This window comes from Callithrix jacchus, chromosome X (genome assembly GCF_049354715.1).
Source record: "Callithrix jacchus isolate 240 chromosome X, calJac240_pri, whole genome shotgun sequence".
Lineage (NCBI taxonomy): Eukaryota > Metazoa > Chordata > Mammalia > Primates > Cebidae > Callithrix > Callithrix jacchus.
This window is the reverse complement of record NC_133524.1, coordinates 41681115-41700340: the sequence shown is the minus strand read 5'-3', so window position 1 is coordinate 41700340 and position 19226 is coordinate 41681115. Positions and strand designations below refer to the sequence as shown.

The 19226-nt window shown below is 45.8% G+C and overlaps 1 protein-coding gene and 2 pseudogenes across 1 annotated transcript; 1 reads left to right on the top strand and 2 right to left on the bottom strand.

The window, feature by feature from the left end:
• Positions 1-363: 363 nt before the first annotated feature.
• On the bottom strand, positions 364-4329 carry LOC100393879 (E3 ubiquitin-protein ligase makorin-1). The gene has a single exon (XM_008989152.5). The coding sequence runs from the start codon at positions 4309-4311 to the stop codon at positions 2806-2808; it is 1506 nt and encodes a 501-aa protein (XP_008987400.2). The 5' UTR covers positions 4312-4329; the 3' UTR covers positions 364-2805.
• Positions 4330-5025: 696 nt separating this feature from the next.
• On the top strand, positions 5026-6581 carry LOC100393516 (TNFAIP3-interacting protein 2-like; annotated as a pseudogene).
• A 10043-nt stretch (positions 6582-16624) lies between these two features.
• Positions 16625-17603, bottom strand: LOC144581089 (histone-lysine N-methyltransferase SETMAR pseudogene; annotated as a pseudogene).
• Between the last annotated feature and the right edge of the window lie 1623 nt (positions 17604-19226).

Genomic DNA, 19226 nt, shown 5'->3' with positions numbered 1-19226 from the left:
CAACAAGAGCGAAACTCCGTCTCAAAAAAAAAGAAAAGAAAAAATAAATAAAAATAAATAAATAAATAAAGTTTTGCTAGCTACTGCCAAAGTACCTTCCAAAAAGTTGCATCAATTTATACCCCCATGGAGTGACAATCTTTTAAGCTCATGTCTTTGGTAGGACATGGATGCTTTTCTGAACCACATATTAAGTTCCAAGATATTAAAAAAATTTTTTCTGATTTGCATTTACCGATTAACTTGTCATTATAATTATTATAAAAGCATAGAAAATTAAAGACTGGTCTGCATTTAAAGTATGTGTATTGGTTGCTTATTGCTGCTGTAACAAATTGCCACAGACTGAATGAATGGCTTAGAACAATACGATTTTATTATCTTAACAATTCCAGAGGTTAGAAGTCTGGCACAGATCTTATTGGGTTAAAATCAAAGCACCAGGCTGCTGTAACAAATTACCACAAACAGAATGGCTTAGAACAACACAAATTTATTATCCAAACAATTTTGGAGGTTAGAAGTCTGGTACAGGTCTTACTGGGTTAAAATCAAAGTGTCAGGCTAGGCGCGGTGGCTCACACCTGGAATCTCAGCACTTTGGGAGGCCAAGGTGGGTGGATCACCTGAAGTCAGGAGTTCGAGACCAGCCTGGTCAACATGGCAAAACCCAACAACAACATGCCCCAAATGCAGACAAAAGTTTTTCAGAAAGTGCCTGTACTGGAACGACTAAATGGTAAAACATTAAATACAACTGTATATCCAAGACCCAGTTTGAGTTAATATGTGGGTAACCTGGCAGTTTTAACCTCTATGGCTAATCCCATTTCTCTATTTGTATAAACAGAGCTAGTATTGCTATATTGACAACTACCAATATACAGCTTTGTCCTTTAAGATCTATCTGTCACACAAGGCTTAAACCACTAAACAAAGTTTTTCTACTAAGGTCAAGAATACTGCACCTATGCAGGGATGAGAAGCTTATCACACACCCACACTCACAGACACCATGTCAGCCCTTGGGGGTCAACTTTCAACACTGCATTGATGTTAAGCTTCTATATCTTTTATATGTATTCTTTCTCAATTTTCCTATCATGTAAAACAGTAGAAATCTCAACACATTTGCACCTGGTTCTGGTTACCCAGTAGTATTGCTTGTGTACAATTAAACAAGAGACTAAAACCACAGAACAAGTGCATGCGATAGGCATTACAGGGGTAGGTAACAGATATAAAAACACAGATGTGCCAATTTCACCAGAAACCTCAAGGATCCACATCCCATGTATGGAGCAGAAGGCTATTGGCCAGCTTAGGTCCCTTCACCCATCATTCCTGTTCCTGGACCCCAAAAGCAGGGCCACTGTTTTTACTTTCGAACCTGGGGTCCAAAAATGAGTGTGTGAAAAGTTCAAAAACACAATCTGATTGAAAAACACATGATGTAACACACCCATACTGTCTAACAGTTAAATTCCTGTCACAGAAAGCTGACTTTACAGCTGGCCATGGTGGCTCATGCCTGCTACAAAAAACTAACTTTGGCCGGGCGCGGTGGCTCAAGCCTGTAATCCCAGCACTTTGGGAGGCTGAGGCGGGTGGATCACGAGGTCAAGAGATCGAGACCATTCTGGTCAAAATGGTGAAACCCAGTCTCTACTAAAGATACAAAACATTAGCTGGGCATGGTGGCGCGCACCTGTAATCCCAGCTACTCAGGAGGCTGAGGCAGGAGAATTGCCTGAACCCAGGAGGCAGAGGTTGCAGTGAGCCGAGATCGTGCCATTGCACTCCAGCCTGGGTAACAAGAGGGAAACTCTGTCTCAAAAAAAACAAAAAACAAAAAAAACTAACTTTCAGGCCACGCACGGTGGTTCATGCCTGTTACAAAAAACTAACTTTAAGCCTGGGCTGGGCAGGGCGCAATGGCTCACGCCTGTAATCCCAGCACTTTGGGAGGCCGAGGTGGGTGGATCACGAGGTCAAGAGATCGAGACCATCCTGGTGAACATGGTGAAACCCCGTCTCTACTAAAAATACAAAAAATTAGCTGTGCACGGTGGTGCGTGCCTGTAATCCCAGCTACTCAGGAGGCTGAGGCAGGAGAATTGCCTGAACCCAGGAGGTGGAGGTTGTGGTGAGCCGAGATTACGCCATTGCACTCCAGCCTGGGTAACAAGAGTGAAATTCCATCTCAAAAAAAAAAAAATAAAGAAAAAAGGCTGGACACAGTGGCTCACGCCTATAATTCCAACACTTCAGGAGGCTGAGGCGGGTGGATCACCTGAGGTCAGGCGTTTAAGACAAGCCTTACCAATATGGTGAAACCCCATCTCTACAAAAAATATTAAAAAATTAGCCGGGCATTGCAGCATGCACCTGAAGTCCCAGCAACTTGGGAGGCTGAGACAGAAGAATGGCTTGAACTTGGAAGGCAGAGGTTGCAGTGAGCCGAAATGGAACCACTGCACTCCAGCCTGGGCGACAGAGTGAGACTGTCTCAGAAAAAACAAACAAACACTAACTTTAAGATTTACTTTTGTCCTACTCCAACAGTTCTTCTAGCTGTACAGAAAAAGAAAAAGTTTTAATTTTTAAATTTTTTTCAACAGGGAAAACAACATACTTCCCAGGGAAAGGTGAGGGATTGAGAAGACAGGCCCTGGGTAAAAATTCTTGTGACAGCACCTGGAGTTGATAGGCCTGCCTAGGAGAGAACACACACACTGGCACATCAACACAGGAGACAGCTGCTCTCTGGGTTCAGCTGACCAGTTCACACACCACAAAAGGTTTCTATAAATCTAAGACATAAAATTCTTCATCACGAAACACATCCCGCTCATCTTCAGAGTGTGTCAGTTCGTCCTCCCCACCTGCAGAAGAAAGCATAAGCAACATCTCGCTCTGCTCATTGTTGTTAAAAGGGTTGCTGTTTGCTTCTTCGTCAAGTAATTCCCAGAAGCTGTTGCTTCCTTGTGCCTGGTTTCTGCTTGATGCTTCCACTTTCTGTTTCTGTGGCTCCTCTCTACGGCCATCAGGGTACACATGCTTGTAAAAACAGTTCTCTCTAAATGGGCAGCTCCCACGTCCTTCATCAAAATACCTGCATGCCTTGTTGCTCATTGCCTCCTTGTAATTCTGAATGAGTTTCTCCTTCTCTTCTTTCTCCTCCACCCAGTACTCACTTGGAATGACAAAATTAGATCTGATTCGGCATTGTGGGCAGGACTTTACGACCTTGCTCTCAAATTCTTCGGCACTCCTCCACTTGCGAATGCACTTGAGACAGTAGGTGTGGTTGCAGTTGGAGAGGATCCCGAAGCGGCACTCACTGGGGTTGTCTTTCTGATAGACCACCTCCATGCAGATCCCACACACCATATCCTTGCTGCGCTGCACAGCAAATGAGAGTTCCATGTCCTTCTCATGGGCCTCAATGCACGATTTTATATGCTGTGATCTCTGGGAAGCATCCATTGGATGCAGGACCTGCAGCCCACACATATCACATGAATCTCCGTGGATATACACACAGTTCTCCCCATATCGGCACTGTCCCACTGCAGCATAGGGGCACAGCTGCTTTTCTGTTTCCATGTTGGTTTGCTCTTTCTCTGATTCTTCGTTGGTCACTGAGCCCTGCAGGGGTGCTTCAGTGCAGACAGGCACAGTACGGCCACAGTAGGGTTGCCCAGGAACAAACTCAATAGCATTCACCCAGTCCTCTGAGCCTGGTCCTATAGTTGCAAAGTTTGAATTTTCTGACTCACCTTCACCTGTATTCATTTCAACAAGTGGTCCAACTATCGATGAGAGACTTGAGGAAGCAGCAAGTGATGACTTTGTAGTTAGCTCTGTAGAGGTTGCTTCTTCCTGCTTCAGTGGCTTGCTATGCTCATATCTGCAGCGGTCTCCATAAATACAGCACCCTTGGTGAAAATACTTGCACACTACACCATGCGGACTCTCAGAGAGCTCATGAGAATAGCGACAGTTATCACCTTCCTTATAAGCCCCATGCATAAAATACGTGCAAGTGACCTGTTTAGTCCAGCTGTCGTCACCGGCACTGCTGGCTCTGCTGGCGCCGTGGGCGCCATTGAGACCGCTGGCGCCCCGGGCGCCACTGGGGCTACTGCCGCCGTAGCTGCCGTCGCTGCCTCCGCCCCCTCTGTCCGTCCTCGGGGACAGGGCGGTGACTGCGAGGATCGGTGTGGAGAAGGCGGCCGCTGCCTCCTCCTCCGCCACTGCTGCTCCTAATATTGTGGCTATTGTTCCGGGAGCTGCAGCCTCCGCCATTACTGCTTATCCCACACCCCAAAGGCCACGGAACGCCCCGGAACTTCCGAGGTCACATAGTTCCAAAGGCCCGGAAACTTCCGGGATCACATAGTTCCCGTCCGGCTGCGAGGAGAAGATGGCGGGAACAGGCGAGGGGAGGGGAAGGAGACTGAGGCCCCCTCTCGGTTCCCGCCGGCTCCGCCTCTTTCTTTTTTTAAGAGATTTTTTTCTCCTTCTGTGTGTAGCCTTTGTTGGGAGACAATTCTCCCAACAAACATACCAATAGGTCTCGTGTATTTGGACATCTTGCAAATAAGGCACTGTACTGTCCTTTGTTCTGGACTACGTTTGGTATAGAGTGCATCCTTGAGAGACAGATACTGTCTCCCTCCAAAGAAAACGGCAGGCATGCTTACTGTCTGGCATAGTAAGACAGTAAGGGGGAGGGGACAAGCTGGAAAGTCCCACACCTCATTGGAACCAAGAGGCAATGAGAAACTCCCTCAAGATAGAGGGGCCAGGAAGAGCAGCAGCTGGCGGTGCCAGCCTCCCGGGCCAGCCTACAGCCAAGTCCGGGGACCCGGGGTCGGGCGGCCGGGAAGGGGCCCCGTGCACAGCCGCTGGGTAGCGGCTGCGGCGCCTGTAGGACCAGCTGGCCGCCCACATCGCGCCCTTCCGCGCCCGCCTGGCGTCACTAGAGGGAGACGCCGCGCGGTCCCTGGTGGACTCGCTGCTGGAGCCGGTGGCGCGCTTCCGGGAGCAGCTGCGGCGGCAGGAGGGCGGCACCGCGGACGCCCAGATGCGCCAGAAAATCGAGAGGCTTACTGAGCGACTAGGAGTAAAAGAAAGGGAGATGCAGCAGCTGCTGAGCCAGCCACAGCAGGAGCAAGAGAAGGAAGTTGTCCTGCTGTGGAGGAGCGCCGCGGAGGGGGAACGGGCCTCGGCCACCAGTGACGTTCTGTGCCCCCTCCATCCCCGGCCAAGGAGACCCAGCAGTTGTGGAGGATGCTGACCGCCACTGCCCACATGTGTCAGCATCTGGCCAAGTGTCTGGATGAACAACAGCATGCACAAAGGAACGTGGGGGAGAGGAGTCCTTAAAGTCAGAACATAAAGATGGGGATACCTTTGTTCAGTGTGTTACCGAGCAGTTACTGGAAGAATATCGACTCTTAAAACAGAAGGTGGCCGGGCGCGGTGGCTCACGCCTGTAATCCAAGCACTTTGGAGGCCAAGGCGGGTGGATCACCTAAGGTCGGGAGTTCAAGACCAGCCTGACCAACATGGTGAAACCCCGTCTTTAAAAAAGAAAAAAAAAAAAAAAAAACAGGTTACTCACGTTGAAGACCTCAATGCCAAGAGGCAGTGTTAGGATGTCAGCAGGGACGAATATGTGAGGGGGCTCCATGCACAGTTCAGGGGGCTGTAGACCCCCTCCATGAGCCCGAGCTGATGAGGAAGATCTCCCGACTCAATGGACAGTTGAAAGAGAAAATAAACGACTGTGCAGATGTGAAGCAGGAGCGCGTGGCCTAGAGGACAGCCCAGGATGCTGTGCTGGAGTGGGCGCAGCTGCTGGAACAGCAGATTCTTGCTTACAAGGATGACTTCAAGTCAGAAAGGGCAGATCAGGACAGACTTAAAATAGGATTCAGGAACTGGAGGAAAAGGTGATCTCTTTGCTGCACTGGGTGTCCTGGAGACAAGATTCTCAAGAGCCAGACACCTGCCGGATTCACGCTGAAAGCAAAACTGCCAAGTACTTGGCCACCAATGCACTGGAGCTTATGGTGCCTGGTGGCTGGAGGCATGGGACTGGGTCCCAGCAGTTGGAACCCCCTGCAGAAGGCTGACATCCTGGGCAGCCCAGAGAGACCAGGGGGACCTTCAGTGCTCTCACTGCCTGCAGTGCTTTAGTGATGAGCAAGGTGAAGAGCTCCTCAGGCACATGGCCGAGTGCTGCCAGTGACCGAGATTCCACCCATGCCCTTGCCGATCCCTGGCCTGGCGCAGCTGCCTTCAGGGATAGGGTGGGTGCTCTCAACGCCATGGATTAAGCTCTACTGAGATCCAAGGCCCTCTACTGTGATCATTTGGTACCCCTTTGGCTATGGAACAGGCTGGGTCACAGGGAACTGCCAGTGAGGCTAGAGGCTGGAGGTGGAGATGGGGTCAGAAATATCTGGCAGAGGGAGGCCCCAGTCTTGTGTCTCCATCAGGCTGAAGCCAGAGCAATCTGGGGTTCGCGTGCCAACCCTTCCCCCAGCCTGCACCTGGGTATGCTACAGCTTGCCAGAAAGGGGTGGCTGCCTATGGGAGCCATTTGTATGTTCCCCAGGGTGGAAGCCCCATCCTGTTCTACAGAACAAGGTGTCTCCTCTCTGCCTTGAACCAGAGGTTTGTCAAGTGGAGTATTGTGGCTGCACATCACACAAGGGGGCCCATCCCCGCCATTGCAGAGCCACATGTCTGCACTGAAAAACTGTATCGCAATAGCATTTGTTGTATATCTAGAAGTTAAAGCACACTTTTTTATCCGCCTATTTTTATAATAAATGTTCTTGCTACTGTGGAAAAAAGAGAGAGGCAAGTGAGAAATGGCTGTGTGGCAGCTCCTCACAAGACTGCCTACCCTCTCATGCTCAGGGAGGATCACAGGGCCTTCTGCCACAGCATGGATCAGCTTGCAGTAGAGCCTTGCCTATATGGCCTATGAGGATATATGCAGTTTTTAGGGCACCAGCACAGAGGAGTTCCCCTGTATGATTGGGGCTCAAGAAACTGAGGCCAAAATGTTGATATCTGGTGACTGGCTTTTCAGAGTCCAGAGTGCTGACCCAGGAGTCTCATGTTTTCTACCAGATTCCATGAAACTGGTGGGCTGACTTGTTAGCTTGTGAGTAGGGCAAAATCTCAGACCTTTTACAGTTCTTGACAGCTTTAGTGAGGAGGGTGGGATACTGACAGAGACATGGCTTTCTAGAAAGAGAAGGATGAGAATGTTGTGGGTAAATTTAATGAAATTTGAGGGCCAGATATGGTGGCTCACACCTGTAATCCCAGCAATTTGGGAGGCCGATGCAAGCGGATTGCTTAAGCTCAGGAGTTTGAGACCAGCCTGGGCAACATGGCAAAACCCCGTTTCTACTAAAAATACAAAAATTAGCTGGGCATGGTGGCATGTGCTTGTGGTCCCAGCTACTGAGGAGGCTGAGGTGTGAGAATCTCTGGAGCCGAGGCTGCAGTGAGCCGAGAGTGTGCCACTGCACTCCAGCCTGGGCGACAGATCAAGACTGTTTCAAAAAAGAAAGAAAAGAAAAAGGAAATTTGAGGAAAGTCCCTGAAATATGTTGACCAAATTATCTGCTCAATCAGTCTGTAAATAGTTCTTCACTTTATTGCCTGTTAATGATGGAGATTGAAAAGGTGGATGCAGGCTGAGTACCAGGAAGCAGATTCAAAAACCCCTGCCCAAATGGTGCCCTGGTTCTTGCTAACTCTACTGCAGGTGTAGAACTTCCTGAACAATTTGGAGTTAGCCTCAGGTCTGCCCCATTGTAACAACTAGTACTGGGTATTGTCTGGTGTGCATAAAAGATTCTGCCCTCTTTTAGACAACAATTGCAGAGATGTGTGGAAGGAGGGAAATTCATGACCATTATGGGCAGAAACCAGGCACATCATTAGGAGCCTGGCTGGTTCACTTGGGAGATGAGGAAGTAGGGCTAGTAATGCTTGTCAAGGAAGAAAGGCAACATAAATTGGGTCTTATGGCTCAGCTTCTCCTGCGGTCCATCATGTCTGCCTTAGATCCACTAGGAGAGAACAATAAAAGGTCTTAGAGGGTTTTTTTTTGCAATAGATCCTGGCTGCAATAAGGGAGCTATGGGCCTTTCAGAGAGATTTCCCTGAGACAGACCAACTCCTATGGGAAACCATAGATGAAGCATTGAGTAGTATTCAGGCTCTTACTGCCTTGAATTGGGTTTACAATGCGGGCAAAGCCACTGGAGAATGAGAAACTGACCTGATTAAACCTAGGTAGATGCTGCTGCCCTGGAAAACTTCCCTTATGTTGAAACCAGGCAAGAACATAAGAAACGTTATCTTGGGCCAGGCATGGTGGCTCACGCCGGTAATCCAAGCACTTTGGAGGCCAAGGCGGGCGGATCACCTGAGGTCAGGAGTTCAAGACCAGCCTGACGAACATGGTGAAACCCCGTCTTAAAAAAAAGAAAAGAAACGTTATCTTGGTGATGGGGCAGCAGAGGCCCTGAATTAAAGTGGAATTTTCAAAGAAGGTTGCTGCTGTGCAAGCCTGGCTCATGTCAGCCTGGGGTCACAAACGCAATGGCTTCAGCCAGAAAATCATACCGCTGTGACTGAGTGAAGGGGTCTCCAAAGCTGAAATTGATGGTGTCAACCGTCAGGATCTCTGCCTAGTCAGCATAAAGTGTGGGTAGGGAAAAAACACTGAAAGTTACTTTTGGTTGCACCATAAGATGCTGCCACATTACCTAAATGCAAAGCTTTTTTATTTAATAGCTCAGAGCCCTCTCCCATATCCCTGATCCCTCCCTCCTTTTCTACCCCAACCTCAGCTACTTTAAAAGGAAAGATTATTAGAGGTGGGGCCAAGATTTTCCTTACACTAAAGAGAATTGAAAACCATATCCACTCATCAAAGAGGAATTTGGGGAAAGTGAGGAATTCAAACTTTATGGCTTTGTTGAATACAAGTGCCCAAGTCACTATCCTACCCAGACTTGGGGAAGGCAAAAGCCCTCAGATCCAGCTAATGGTGCTGAGAGAAGGAAATCTAAATTGTGGGTAGGGTCCATTAGGCCAATTCAATGTACTGTGGTTCTTACTTCTGCATCTCAATGTACAGTAGGAATTGATGTGTCCCCATTCCATAAGTGCCAGCGTTGGGTGAGGGGAGATTTTCAGGATTCAGAAAAGTGGCATATAGAGAATTGGGTTTTTTGTATTGTTTTGTTTTAATAGAGATGGGGTTTCACCATGTTGGTCAGGCTGGTCTCGAACTCCTGACCTCAGGTGATCCACCTGCCTCAGCCTCCCAAAGTGCTGGGATTACAGGCATGAGCCACGCCCAGCCCTTTTATTTTTTTAAATAGAGAATTGTTTATGGGAAATGTAAATTGCTTCTCAACCCGCCTCTGTTTCTTCCCTGATGGTCCAACAGAAGCTAAAGAAGCCCAGGAAGAGAAAGGGAAATCATAGCCTTGATTAAAGACTTAAAGCCATCAGAGGTGGAAAGTAAGGCAATATCTCAATACAACAACCCTGTATGGCCAGTGAAGCAGGTGCTGAAGGCTTAGCGAAGATTATTGCTGACTCATCTGTTGTTGCTTTCATAGCCATGGCTGTTCCAGATATTGCAACTGCAACTGAATCCATTATCCAGGCTGATAACGCCTGGTTTGCTGTCTTAGACTTTTACCAACACCTTCTCACTGACACTTGAGGATCAAGATCAGTTTACATTCATGTAGCAAGGCCTCCAATACATGTTTATAGTCATTCCCCTAGGGGTATCCTGACTCATCCATTTTTTACCAGTGGGTGAGTCAGGATTTAGTATGATTTCTTCTACCTTTTGATGCCCAAAGTTTTCACTATACAGATGATGCCTTGTTGGCTTACCAAGCAAATTTCTTGGAACTATGTGGATGGATTTATAACACTCAATCCCTCTGATGGTTGTGAAAAAACTGCTGTCTCTTTGGTCCCCTAAATCAAAAAGGAAGTCTAGTACCTTATTGGACTCCTAGGGTATTAGAAACAGTATGTGCCTCACTCAGTCATGCTACTTGATCTTTATATCACGGAACCTGCCAAATCAGCATCCTTTGAGTGGGGCTTAAACCAATAAATTGTGTTCGAAGCTGTCCTGCAAGCTGTGGCGTGCTCTTTACCTTTAGGGTGCTATAAACTTAATGATCATGACAGATGACTTTGCTGATTGAAATCCCTGACAAAGGGTGTTAGCTTCCACCCAGAAATGTTCCTTGGGGCTTGGGACTAGTGGTCTCCCTGATATGGCTACTAGAAACAACCCTTTTGAAAAGCAGCTATTAGCTTGCTCTTGGACTCTTGTCAAAACTGAACACCTGAATCATGGAGGCCTTGTGACTCTCCAGCCTTATAGCCCCATTTTAGGGTAGGTCAACTCTCAGTGACTAACAGGGTGGAATGGGCCCAATAAGCTTCCCCTGTCAAAAGGAAATGTACTCAAGAAAGCAGCTGACCTGGTCCAAGCAGCATCTTGACTTAGGTGAAAAAGTAACAGTTATCCCCATTAAACTATCATCCAATTGGTTGCCTGAAGCAAAGCCAGTGACTCAATGGGACCCTTCATTCACAGAAGTTTCTCTAATGCCTGGGCCTGGTTCACTGATGGTTCAACTAAACTGAAACCCAATAGTGTCTACTGGAATGCTGCAGCTATTCAACCTCACCACCAGCTATGCAGAAGCAAAAATGAATGTGGCTCCACTTAGTGGGCAGAAGTCAAGGCCATTCTCATAGCTCCAAGCAATATTTCCTTTGATGAACCTTGTTATGTTTTTACTGACTTCTCAGCTATTGGCAATGGCCTAGTTGTTTGGTTTGCCATATGGAAAATGATAGCCTGACAGACTAAAGACATCTCTCTGCCTGGTGTGGTGGCTCACGCCTGTAATCCCAGCACTTTGGGAGGCTGAGGCGGGCAGATCACCTGAGGTCAGGAGTTTGAGACCAGCCTGAACAACATGGAGAAACCCCGTCTCTAAAAAAAAAAAAAAAAAAATACAAAGACATCTCTCTTTGGGGCCATGTACTGTGAAAACAAATCATGGCTGACTGATCAAACCGTCTGGGTCACTCATGTAGATGCCCATGGAAAGGCCTGTTCTCTGATGAGACCAGGCAAACTGCTAATCAAAGCTGCACTGCCAAGATTGCCACCATTGCTGACTAGATTAGACATGGCAAGCCAGCCACCCACATAAACAGGTCATAAAACAAAGGACTTTATGTTTCTGATGTGGAGGCTATCATGGCATACCAGACTTGGGACTCCTCTCTCATAGTGAAGGAGTCCACATTGTACAGGGCACTGCTCCTATGAGATTGACCACACCACATTGGACGTTTGATCCCAGCAGGGCCTCACTGCTGTTGACACTTTTTCAGGTTACTGTGTTGCCATTCCAGTCGGATCAGCAGAGTCCAAACAAATCACTGTGACCCTTGAAACTAATCTGTGTCATGTGATCAGCTTCCCAGACCATTTGCAGGCTGACAATAATGCCCCTTTTATTGCAAAAGCCGCACACAATGGGCTGATTGTCAAGGTATGCAGTAGACCTTCCATGCTCCCTACCATCCAAAGGCATCTGGTATTGTGGAATCTGACCAACCTCAAAAATCAACTTTAAAAGGCTTCTGACTACTTCCCTCACCTCCTCCTGGTCTGCATGCTTTAGTAAGGCAAATTGTCGTTGAATGCAGTTGTCCCCAGAAAAAAAAAAAATACTGTCCTTTCTCAGCTATTGTCTGAGTAATGATCAGGACAAAGAGGTGGGGTTTATGGAGATCTATTTTGAACATTCAATACTTTCATTTCTAGGCATGCTGCTTCTTTCTTTCCTTTAATGGAGACCCCAAGGCGGCCTGGTTGGTTTACTCTCTGTATGGCAGCTCAGCTCAAAATGGACCTAGGGTATTGAAACTTGATTCTAGTTTAGCCATCTGGATTCTCTTGCTGGACTGCCATCATCTAGATCATAAGGATAATGACCACTTGGATGAATACATTGCTCACTGGGCCACTGCCACCACTACAATGACCCACGGAGGGCCAAAGCGGGTCTCCGTAAGTTTTATTAAAATATCCTTGTCCCTCTTGCATCTGACCTTTGTGGAAAAAAGGTCTGAATATGCGTAATGGATGTTTGGGAAAGGTGAAGTTGTAATTGCTGAAATAGGCCATGTCAATTTTATGGAGGTAGAGAGAGAACAGCAATACCAGTGCCTGGAGAGGAAACACCCCATATGCTGAGGCGAACAGGGGAGGGAGGAACATTAATGATCTTTCGTCTTCTAGAACCATCCACCCCTGGAGCCTTCCTCACGAAGGAAAAATTCCCTGGTGTGGCTCTCCATGACTGTTTTGCTTGCGCACTTTAAATGAAACTGACTCCAAGGTTGGCTGTACTCTGCTAGACAGCTCTAAAACTGGTCACCATTGTCCTTTGTCCTACTGAGAAGTCTATCAGAAACAGTGGAGGAGCTGACAAACTGTCACACAAACCAACTGTCAGCATCTTCAGATGTCTTCCCCAATCCATTCTCATAACCATCTCTTGAACATTCCATGAGGTGACACATGCCCTCAAGCTGGTGGTGAGGACAAATAGAACAGGCTGGACTGACTGCCCTTCAGTCAAGCTCTCCAAAAATGAGGACCAGACTCAATTATTCAGATAGAACCTGGAACTCTAAGGTGCATCATCTGCCCAGAAGGCCATATTGGAGACACTGTTCATCTGTGCTCCCCAATACTTGCAGGAGGAAGGGCAAAAATTGTCTAGCTTATATTGAAGTATCCTCATCATGTCCCTTGCTGGTCAGTAGAATAATAGTTCATCCTTTCACTGAGGGACGTTTTATCTCTCATACCTGCCTTGCTTCTTATTTGCTTTTACCCCAGGGCAGCCAAAATATGAATGCAAGCTTACCAACTTCGTTTCAACTTTCTCTTTGTCCTGTCTCCGCTCACATTTAGTTATTTCACCTCAGCTATGCATTTTAAGGAATATTTGATATTTTTATCCAGAATTTCCATATATTTGTAATTGAAGGTTTTAAAAAATAACTGGCATGTGGCCGAGCGTGGTGGCTCACACCTGTAATCCCAGCACTTTGGGAAGCTGAGGCAGGCGGATCACCTGCGGTGAGGAGTTTGAGTCCAGCCTGGCCAACATGGCAAAACCCTGTCTCTACTAAAAATACAAAAATTAGCCAGGCGTATTGGCGTGTGCCTGTAATCCCAGCTACTTGGTAGACTGAGACAGGAGAATCACTTGAACCTGGGAGGCAGTCACCCACTACACTCCAGACTGGGTGACAAAGTGAGACTGTCTCAAAAACAAACAACCCAAAAAATACTGAAAAATAACAATAAAAATAACTGGCATGAAACAGAATGCCCTCTCTGGTTTACTCCTTTCTTCTTTTCTGCATAGCGCTCTCTGTCTCCTAGCTTTTGCCAATTCATGCTTCTTTGTAATCTGAATTTGTTCTGACCCTTAATGGTCCCAGCACTAATTCATGGCCTTTCTCTAAACATGTACTCATCTTCAGCTTCCTTTGCCATCTGTTTTATATTTTCCAGTTCAGATACCCAAGAGAGGTAATATGATAAAGCCAGTTTGGCTTTTGGGCCAGGCTGCATCATAGGTTCTTGGTCTACCTATGGATTGACTGTCACTCATTGGTCAGATGCCCACCCTGGCCAAGTATGCTATCACCATTATTGGTGATAGAGAAGGGGGCACACTAGGTCACATGGAACAAAATAGGAAGCTCTCTCAATAGGAGCTGAAGGTGGGGTAGGTTCCCTTAGAAGAGACTATGGGCAGAGAAGTCAATGGATATATTTATAGGTTTCTCTTGGCAGAGCAAGTGATTGATATATTGACCTCTTTGGAATCTGCATCTTCTCTTTCTGGAGAGGGAGGGAACAAGGTACAATAGGTTGGTAAGTGACTAGAAAGTGAAGAAGTAGAGACCATCTAGTATAAACTATTCTATGAGTCTCTAAACTTTTTTTGTTTATGATCCTTTAAAAGAAAAAAAAATTTAAACAAATGATTTACTTTTTTACAGATTTGGAAGTTATTTCATATTTTTCATTATAAGTTTAAACAGTTGCAAATTATGTATGTTAGTTATGGTGAAAGGCTATGTATCATAACAAAGAAGTCCCCAGCGTTTAGTAGTTAAAAGAATAGAGAATATAGGCCGTGCGTGGTGGCTCAGGCCTGTAATCCTAGCACTTTGGGAGGCCAAGGTGGGTGGATCACCTGAGGTCAGGAGTTCAAGACCAGCCTGGCCATCATGGTGAAACCCCATCTTTAAAAAAAAAAAAAAAGAAGTTAATGTAGTCCCAGGATGGGTCCAAGGAGCCCAACATGTTCTCCTTGTCCACTACCTATACAGGGCCGAATTATGAAGACATGGAAATTGCAGGAAAGTTTAATTCATACAGAGCTGGCTATACGGGTAGCTGAAGTTTTATTAGTACTTATGTTAGTAGGGATTGGGATTGTTGTTGTTGTTGCTGAGACAAGGACAGGGTCTTACTCTGTCGCTCAGGCTGGAGTGCAGTGTGCAATCTCAGCTCATAGCAACCTCTATCTCCTAGGCTCAAGCGATCCTCCTGCCTCAGCCTCTTGAATAGTTGGAACTACAGGCATGCACCACTATGCCCAGTTAGTATTTGTATTTTTGTGCAGAGACAGGGTTTCACCATGTTGCCCAGGCTGGTCTCGAACTCCTGGGCTTAAGTGATCTGCCTGCCTCAGCATCCCAAAGTGCTGGGATTACAGGCATGGGCCACCGCGCCTGGCTGGGGATCAGGGTTTTCAAGGACAATTTGGTAGGTAGGGGCCAGTGGGTTGGGAGTACTGATTGGTTGGGATCATAGGGAGTGAAAGCTGTCCTCTTGCCCTGAGTCAGTTCCTGGGTGGGGACCACAAGATCTAATGAGTCAGTTCATCAATCTGGGTGGTGCCAGCTGATCAATCAAGTGCAGGGTCTGCAAAATATCTCAAACACTGATCTTAGGTTTTACAGTAGTGATGTTATCCCTAGGAGCAATTTAGGGAGGGTTAGAATCTTTTTTTTTTTTTTTGAGACAAAGTTTCGCTCTTGTTACCCAGGCTGGAGTGCAATGGCGTGATCTCGGCTCATCGCAACCTCCGCCTCCTGGGTTCAGGCAATTCTCCTGCCTCAGCCTCCTGAGTAGCTGGGATTAGAGGCAGGCGCCACAACGTCCAGCTAATTTTTTGTATTTTTAGTAGAGACAGGGTTTCACCATGTTGACCAGGATGGTCTCGATCTGTTGAACTCGTGATTCACCCGCCTCGGCCTCCCAAAATTCTGGGATTACAGGCTTGAGCTACCACTCCCGGCCAGAATCTTATAGCCTCCAGCTGCACGACTTCTAAACCATAATTTCTAATCTTGTGACTAATTTGTTACTCTTACAAAGGCAGTCTAATCCCCAGGCAGGAAGGTGGTTCGTTTTGGGAAAGGGCTGTCACCATCTTTGTCTCAAAGTTAAACTATAAACTAAGTTCCTCTCAAAGTTAGATCAGCCTTGGCCAGGCGTAGCGGCTCACACCTGTAATCCAAGCACTTTGAAGGCCAAGGCGGGCGGATCACCTGAGGTCGGGAGTTCAAGACCAGCCTGACCAACACGGTGAAACCCCGTCTTTAAAAAAATAAATAAATAAACAAACAAATAAATAAATAAATAAGATCAGCCTACGCCCAGAAGTGAACAAGGACAGCTTGTAGGTTAGAAGCAAGATGGAGTTGGTTAGGTCAGATCTCTTTAACTGTAATAATTTTCTCAGTTATAATTTTGCAACAGCAGTTTCAATCTCTTATGTAATGCTTTCAAGTTTCAGACTGGTTCATCCTCAACAGGTGGCTTCTAAGATCACTCTAGTAGTTATTATTCTAGCCAGCAGAAAGAAAGAGCAGAATCCCAGGGCCAGGGAATTTCTCTTAAACAAGGGAAACTGAAGTTGCTGTATCACTTCTGCTCACATTCCATTGGAGAAATCTTTGTCACATAACCATGGCTTTGCTGCAAAGGAGGCTGGGAAATATAGTTCCAGACTAAGCAGCCACATCTGAGCTACAACTCTATTGTTAGGGAAGAAGGGAGACTGGGTTTTAGTCTCCCTTGTGGTCCGTAGATCTATAAACTTAAAGACTATTTTTTCCCTCCTTCTCCAATATCCAGTGGTGATGTGGGATAGGATAACCATAAGGAAAGCTGTATTTGGAAAAATAAGCATTAGAAACACTAGCAGTCATTGTACTGTATTTGCAAAAAGGCACAGAACAGCAAGGCATGAATTTTATATTACCGAAGGCTCATTTTCCCAGGAGGATTGTTAAGCCCACTTAGCAGGAAATGCAAAGATTTCCAGCCTTGACGATAGATTAAATTCCTTGACCTGACTATCTGACTGTCCTGGATTCTGCTGATGGGAAAAAAAATATTCTCTTGACCACTGTCCTCTGATTCTTACCTCAGTGCTGGATCCATTGTTTGTCTTAATACTTGACATGGAGGTTTCAATGAGTCTTCAAATATTAGGTTGATGCAAACATAATTGTGGTTCCAGACCATGGATTTTAAATCATTATAACTAGGCTCAAACACATTTTTATTAATTAAAATAAGAACCATTATAATCAACACATTTTGCCAATGAGAAATGTTTGTTTATTCCTGTAGTGTAAACATCCATGCTTCCCGATTTGACAAACTCTTGGAAAGCATTTTCTGCATCCTGCTGGTTGTGGAAGCATTTTCCCTGTCAAAAGTTTCTGAGATGCTTGAAGAAGTAGTAGTCGGTTGGTGAGAGATCAGGTGAATATGGCAGATGAGGCAAAAGTTCGTAGCCCAATTCATTCAACTTTTGAAGCATTGGTTGTGTGATGTGCAGTCGAGTATTGTCGTGGAGAAGAACTGAGCCCTTTCTGTTGACCAATGCAAGCTGCAGGCATTGCAGTTTTTGGTGCATCTCATCAATTTGCTGAGCATACTTCTCAGATATAATGGTTTTGCCAGTATTCAGAAAGCTGTAGTGGATCAGACCAGCAGCAGACCACCAAACAGTGACTATGACCTTCGTTTTGGGTGCACGTTTGGCTTTGGGATGTGCTTTGGAGCTTCTTCTCAGTACAGCCACTGAGCTGTCATCATTGGTTGTCATATGAAATCCACTTTTTGTTACACATCACAATCTGATCAAGAAATGGTTTGTTGTTGTTTCATAGAATAAGAGAAGATGACACTTCAAAATGATGATTTTGTTTTCACTCAGCTCATGAAGCACCCACTTAGTGAGGTTTTTCACCTTTCCTATTTGTTTTAAATACCAAATGACCATAGAATGATCGATGTTGAGTTCTTCAGCAACTTCTTGTGTAGTTATAAGAGGATCAGCTTCGGCCAGGCACGGTGGCTCACAATTATAATCCCAGCACTTTGGGAGGCCAAGGTGGGTGGATCATGAGGTCAAGAGATTGAGACCATCCTGGTCAAGAAGGCGAAACCCCATCTCTACCAAAAATACAAAAATTAGCTGGGCATGGTGGTGCGCGCCTGTAGTCCCAGCTACTCGGGAGGCTAAGGCAGGAGAATTGCTTGAACCCAGGAGGTGGAGGTTACGGTGAGCTGAGATCGTGCCATTGCACTCCAGTCTGGGTAACAACAGCGAAACTCCGTCTCAAAAAAAAAAGAGGATCAGCTTCGATGATTGCTCTCAATTTGCTGTTGTCAACTTCCGATGGCTGGTCACTATGCTCCTCATTTTCAAAGCTCTTGTCTCCTTTGCAAAACTTCTTGAACCACCACTGCAGCACTCCACTGTACATTCCTTGCCAGTTCCTGGGTCAAATGTGTTGTTGATGTTGTGAGTTGTCTCCGCTGCTTTACAACCCATTTTGAACCCAAATAAAATTGCTCGAATTTGCTTTTTGTCTAACACCATTCTCATAGTCTAAAATAAATACAAAATAACAGGAAGCAATAAGTCATTACCAAAAAAAGCAAAAAATGTGCATTAAAATGATGTATAACCTAACCACATTTATTTAAGAATATATTCCAATATCAAATGGCAAATTTCAACAATGCAAAAACCACGATTATGTTTGCACCAACCTAATAAACTTTGTTTTCTTTTTTTGCATAAATATTCTGTTTACATATTGAAATAAACTTGGAATAAAAGGCTTATTTTTGGGTCCAGAAACAATTAGATTTTCCAATCCCATGAGGCTTTTTTTTTATTGCATTTTAGGTTTTGGGGTACATGTGAAGAACATGCAAGATTGTTGCACAGGTACACACGTGGCAGTGTGATTTGCTGCCTTCCTCCCCTTCACCTATATCTGGCATTTCTCCCCATGCTATCTCTCCCCAATTCCCCACCTCCCACTGTCCCGCCCCTATTCCCCCCAACAGACCCCAGTGTGTAGTGCTCCCCTCCCTGTGTCCATGTGTTCTCATTGTTCAACACCCACCTATGAGCGAGAACATACGGTATTTCATTTTCTGTTCTTGTGTCAGTTTGCTGAGAATGATGGTCTCCAGGTTCATCCATGTCCCTACAAAGAACACTAACTCATAGTTTTTGATGGCTGCATAATATTCCATGGTGTATATGTGCTGCATTTTCCCAGTCCAGTCTATCATCGATGGGCATTTGGGTTGGCTCCAGGTCTTTGCTATTGTAAACGGTGCTGCAATGAACATTCATGTGCATATGTACTTATAGTAGAACGATTTATAATCCTTTGGATGTATACCCAGTAATGGGATTGCTGGGTCAAATGGAATTTCTATTTCTAGGTCCTTGACGAATTGCCACACTGTCTTCCACAATGGTTGAACTAATTTACACTCCCACCAACTGTGTAAAAGTGTTCCTATTTCTCCACATCCCTTCAGCATCTGTTGTCTCCAGATTTTTTAGTGATCGCCATTCTAACTGGCGTGAGATGGTATCTCAATGTGATTTTGATTTGCAGCTCTCTAATGACCAGTGATGATGAGCATTTTTTCATATGTTTGTTGGCCTCATGTATGTCTTCTTTTGTAAAGTGTCTGTTCA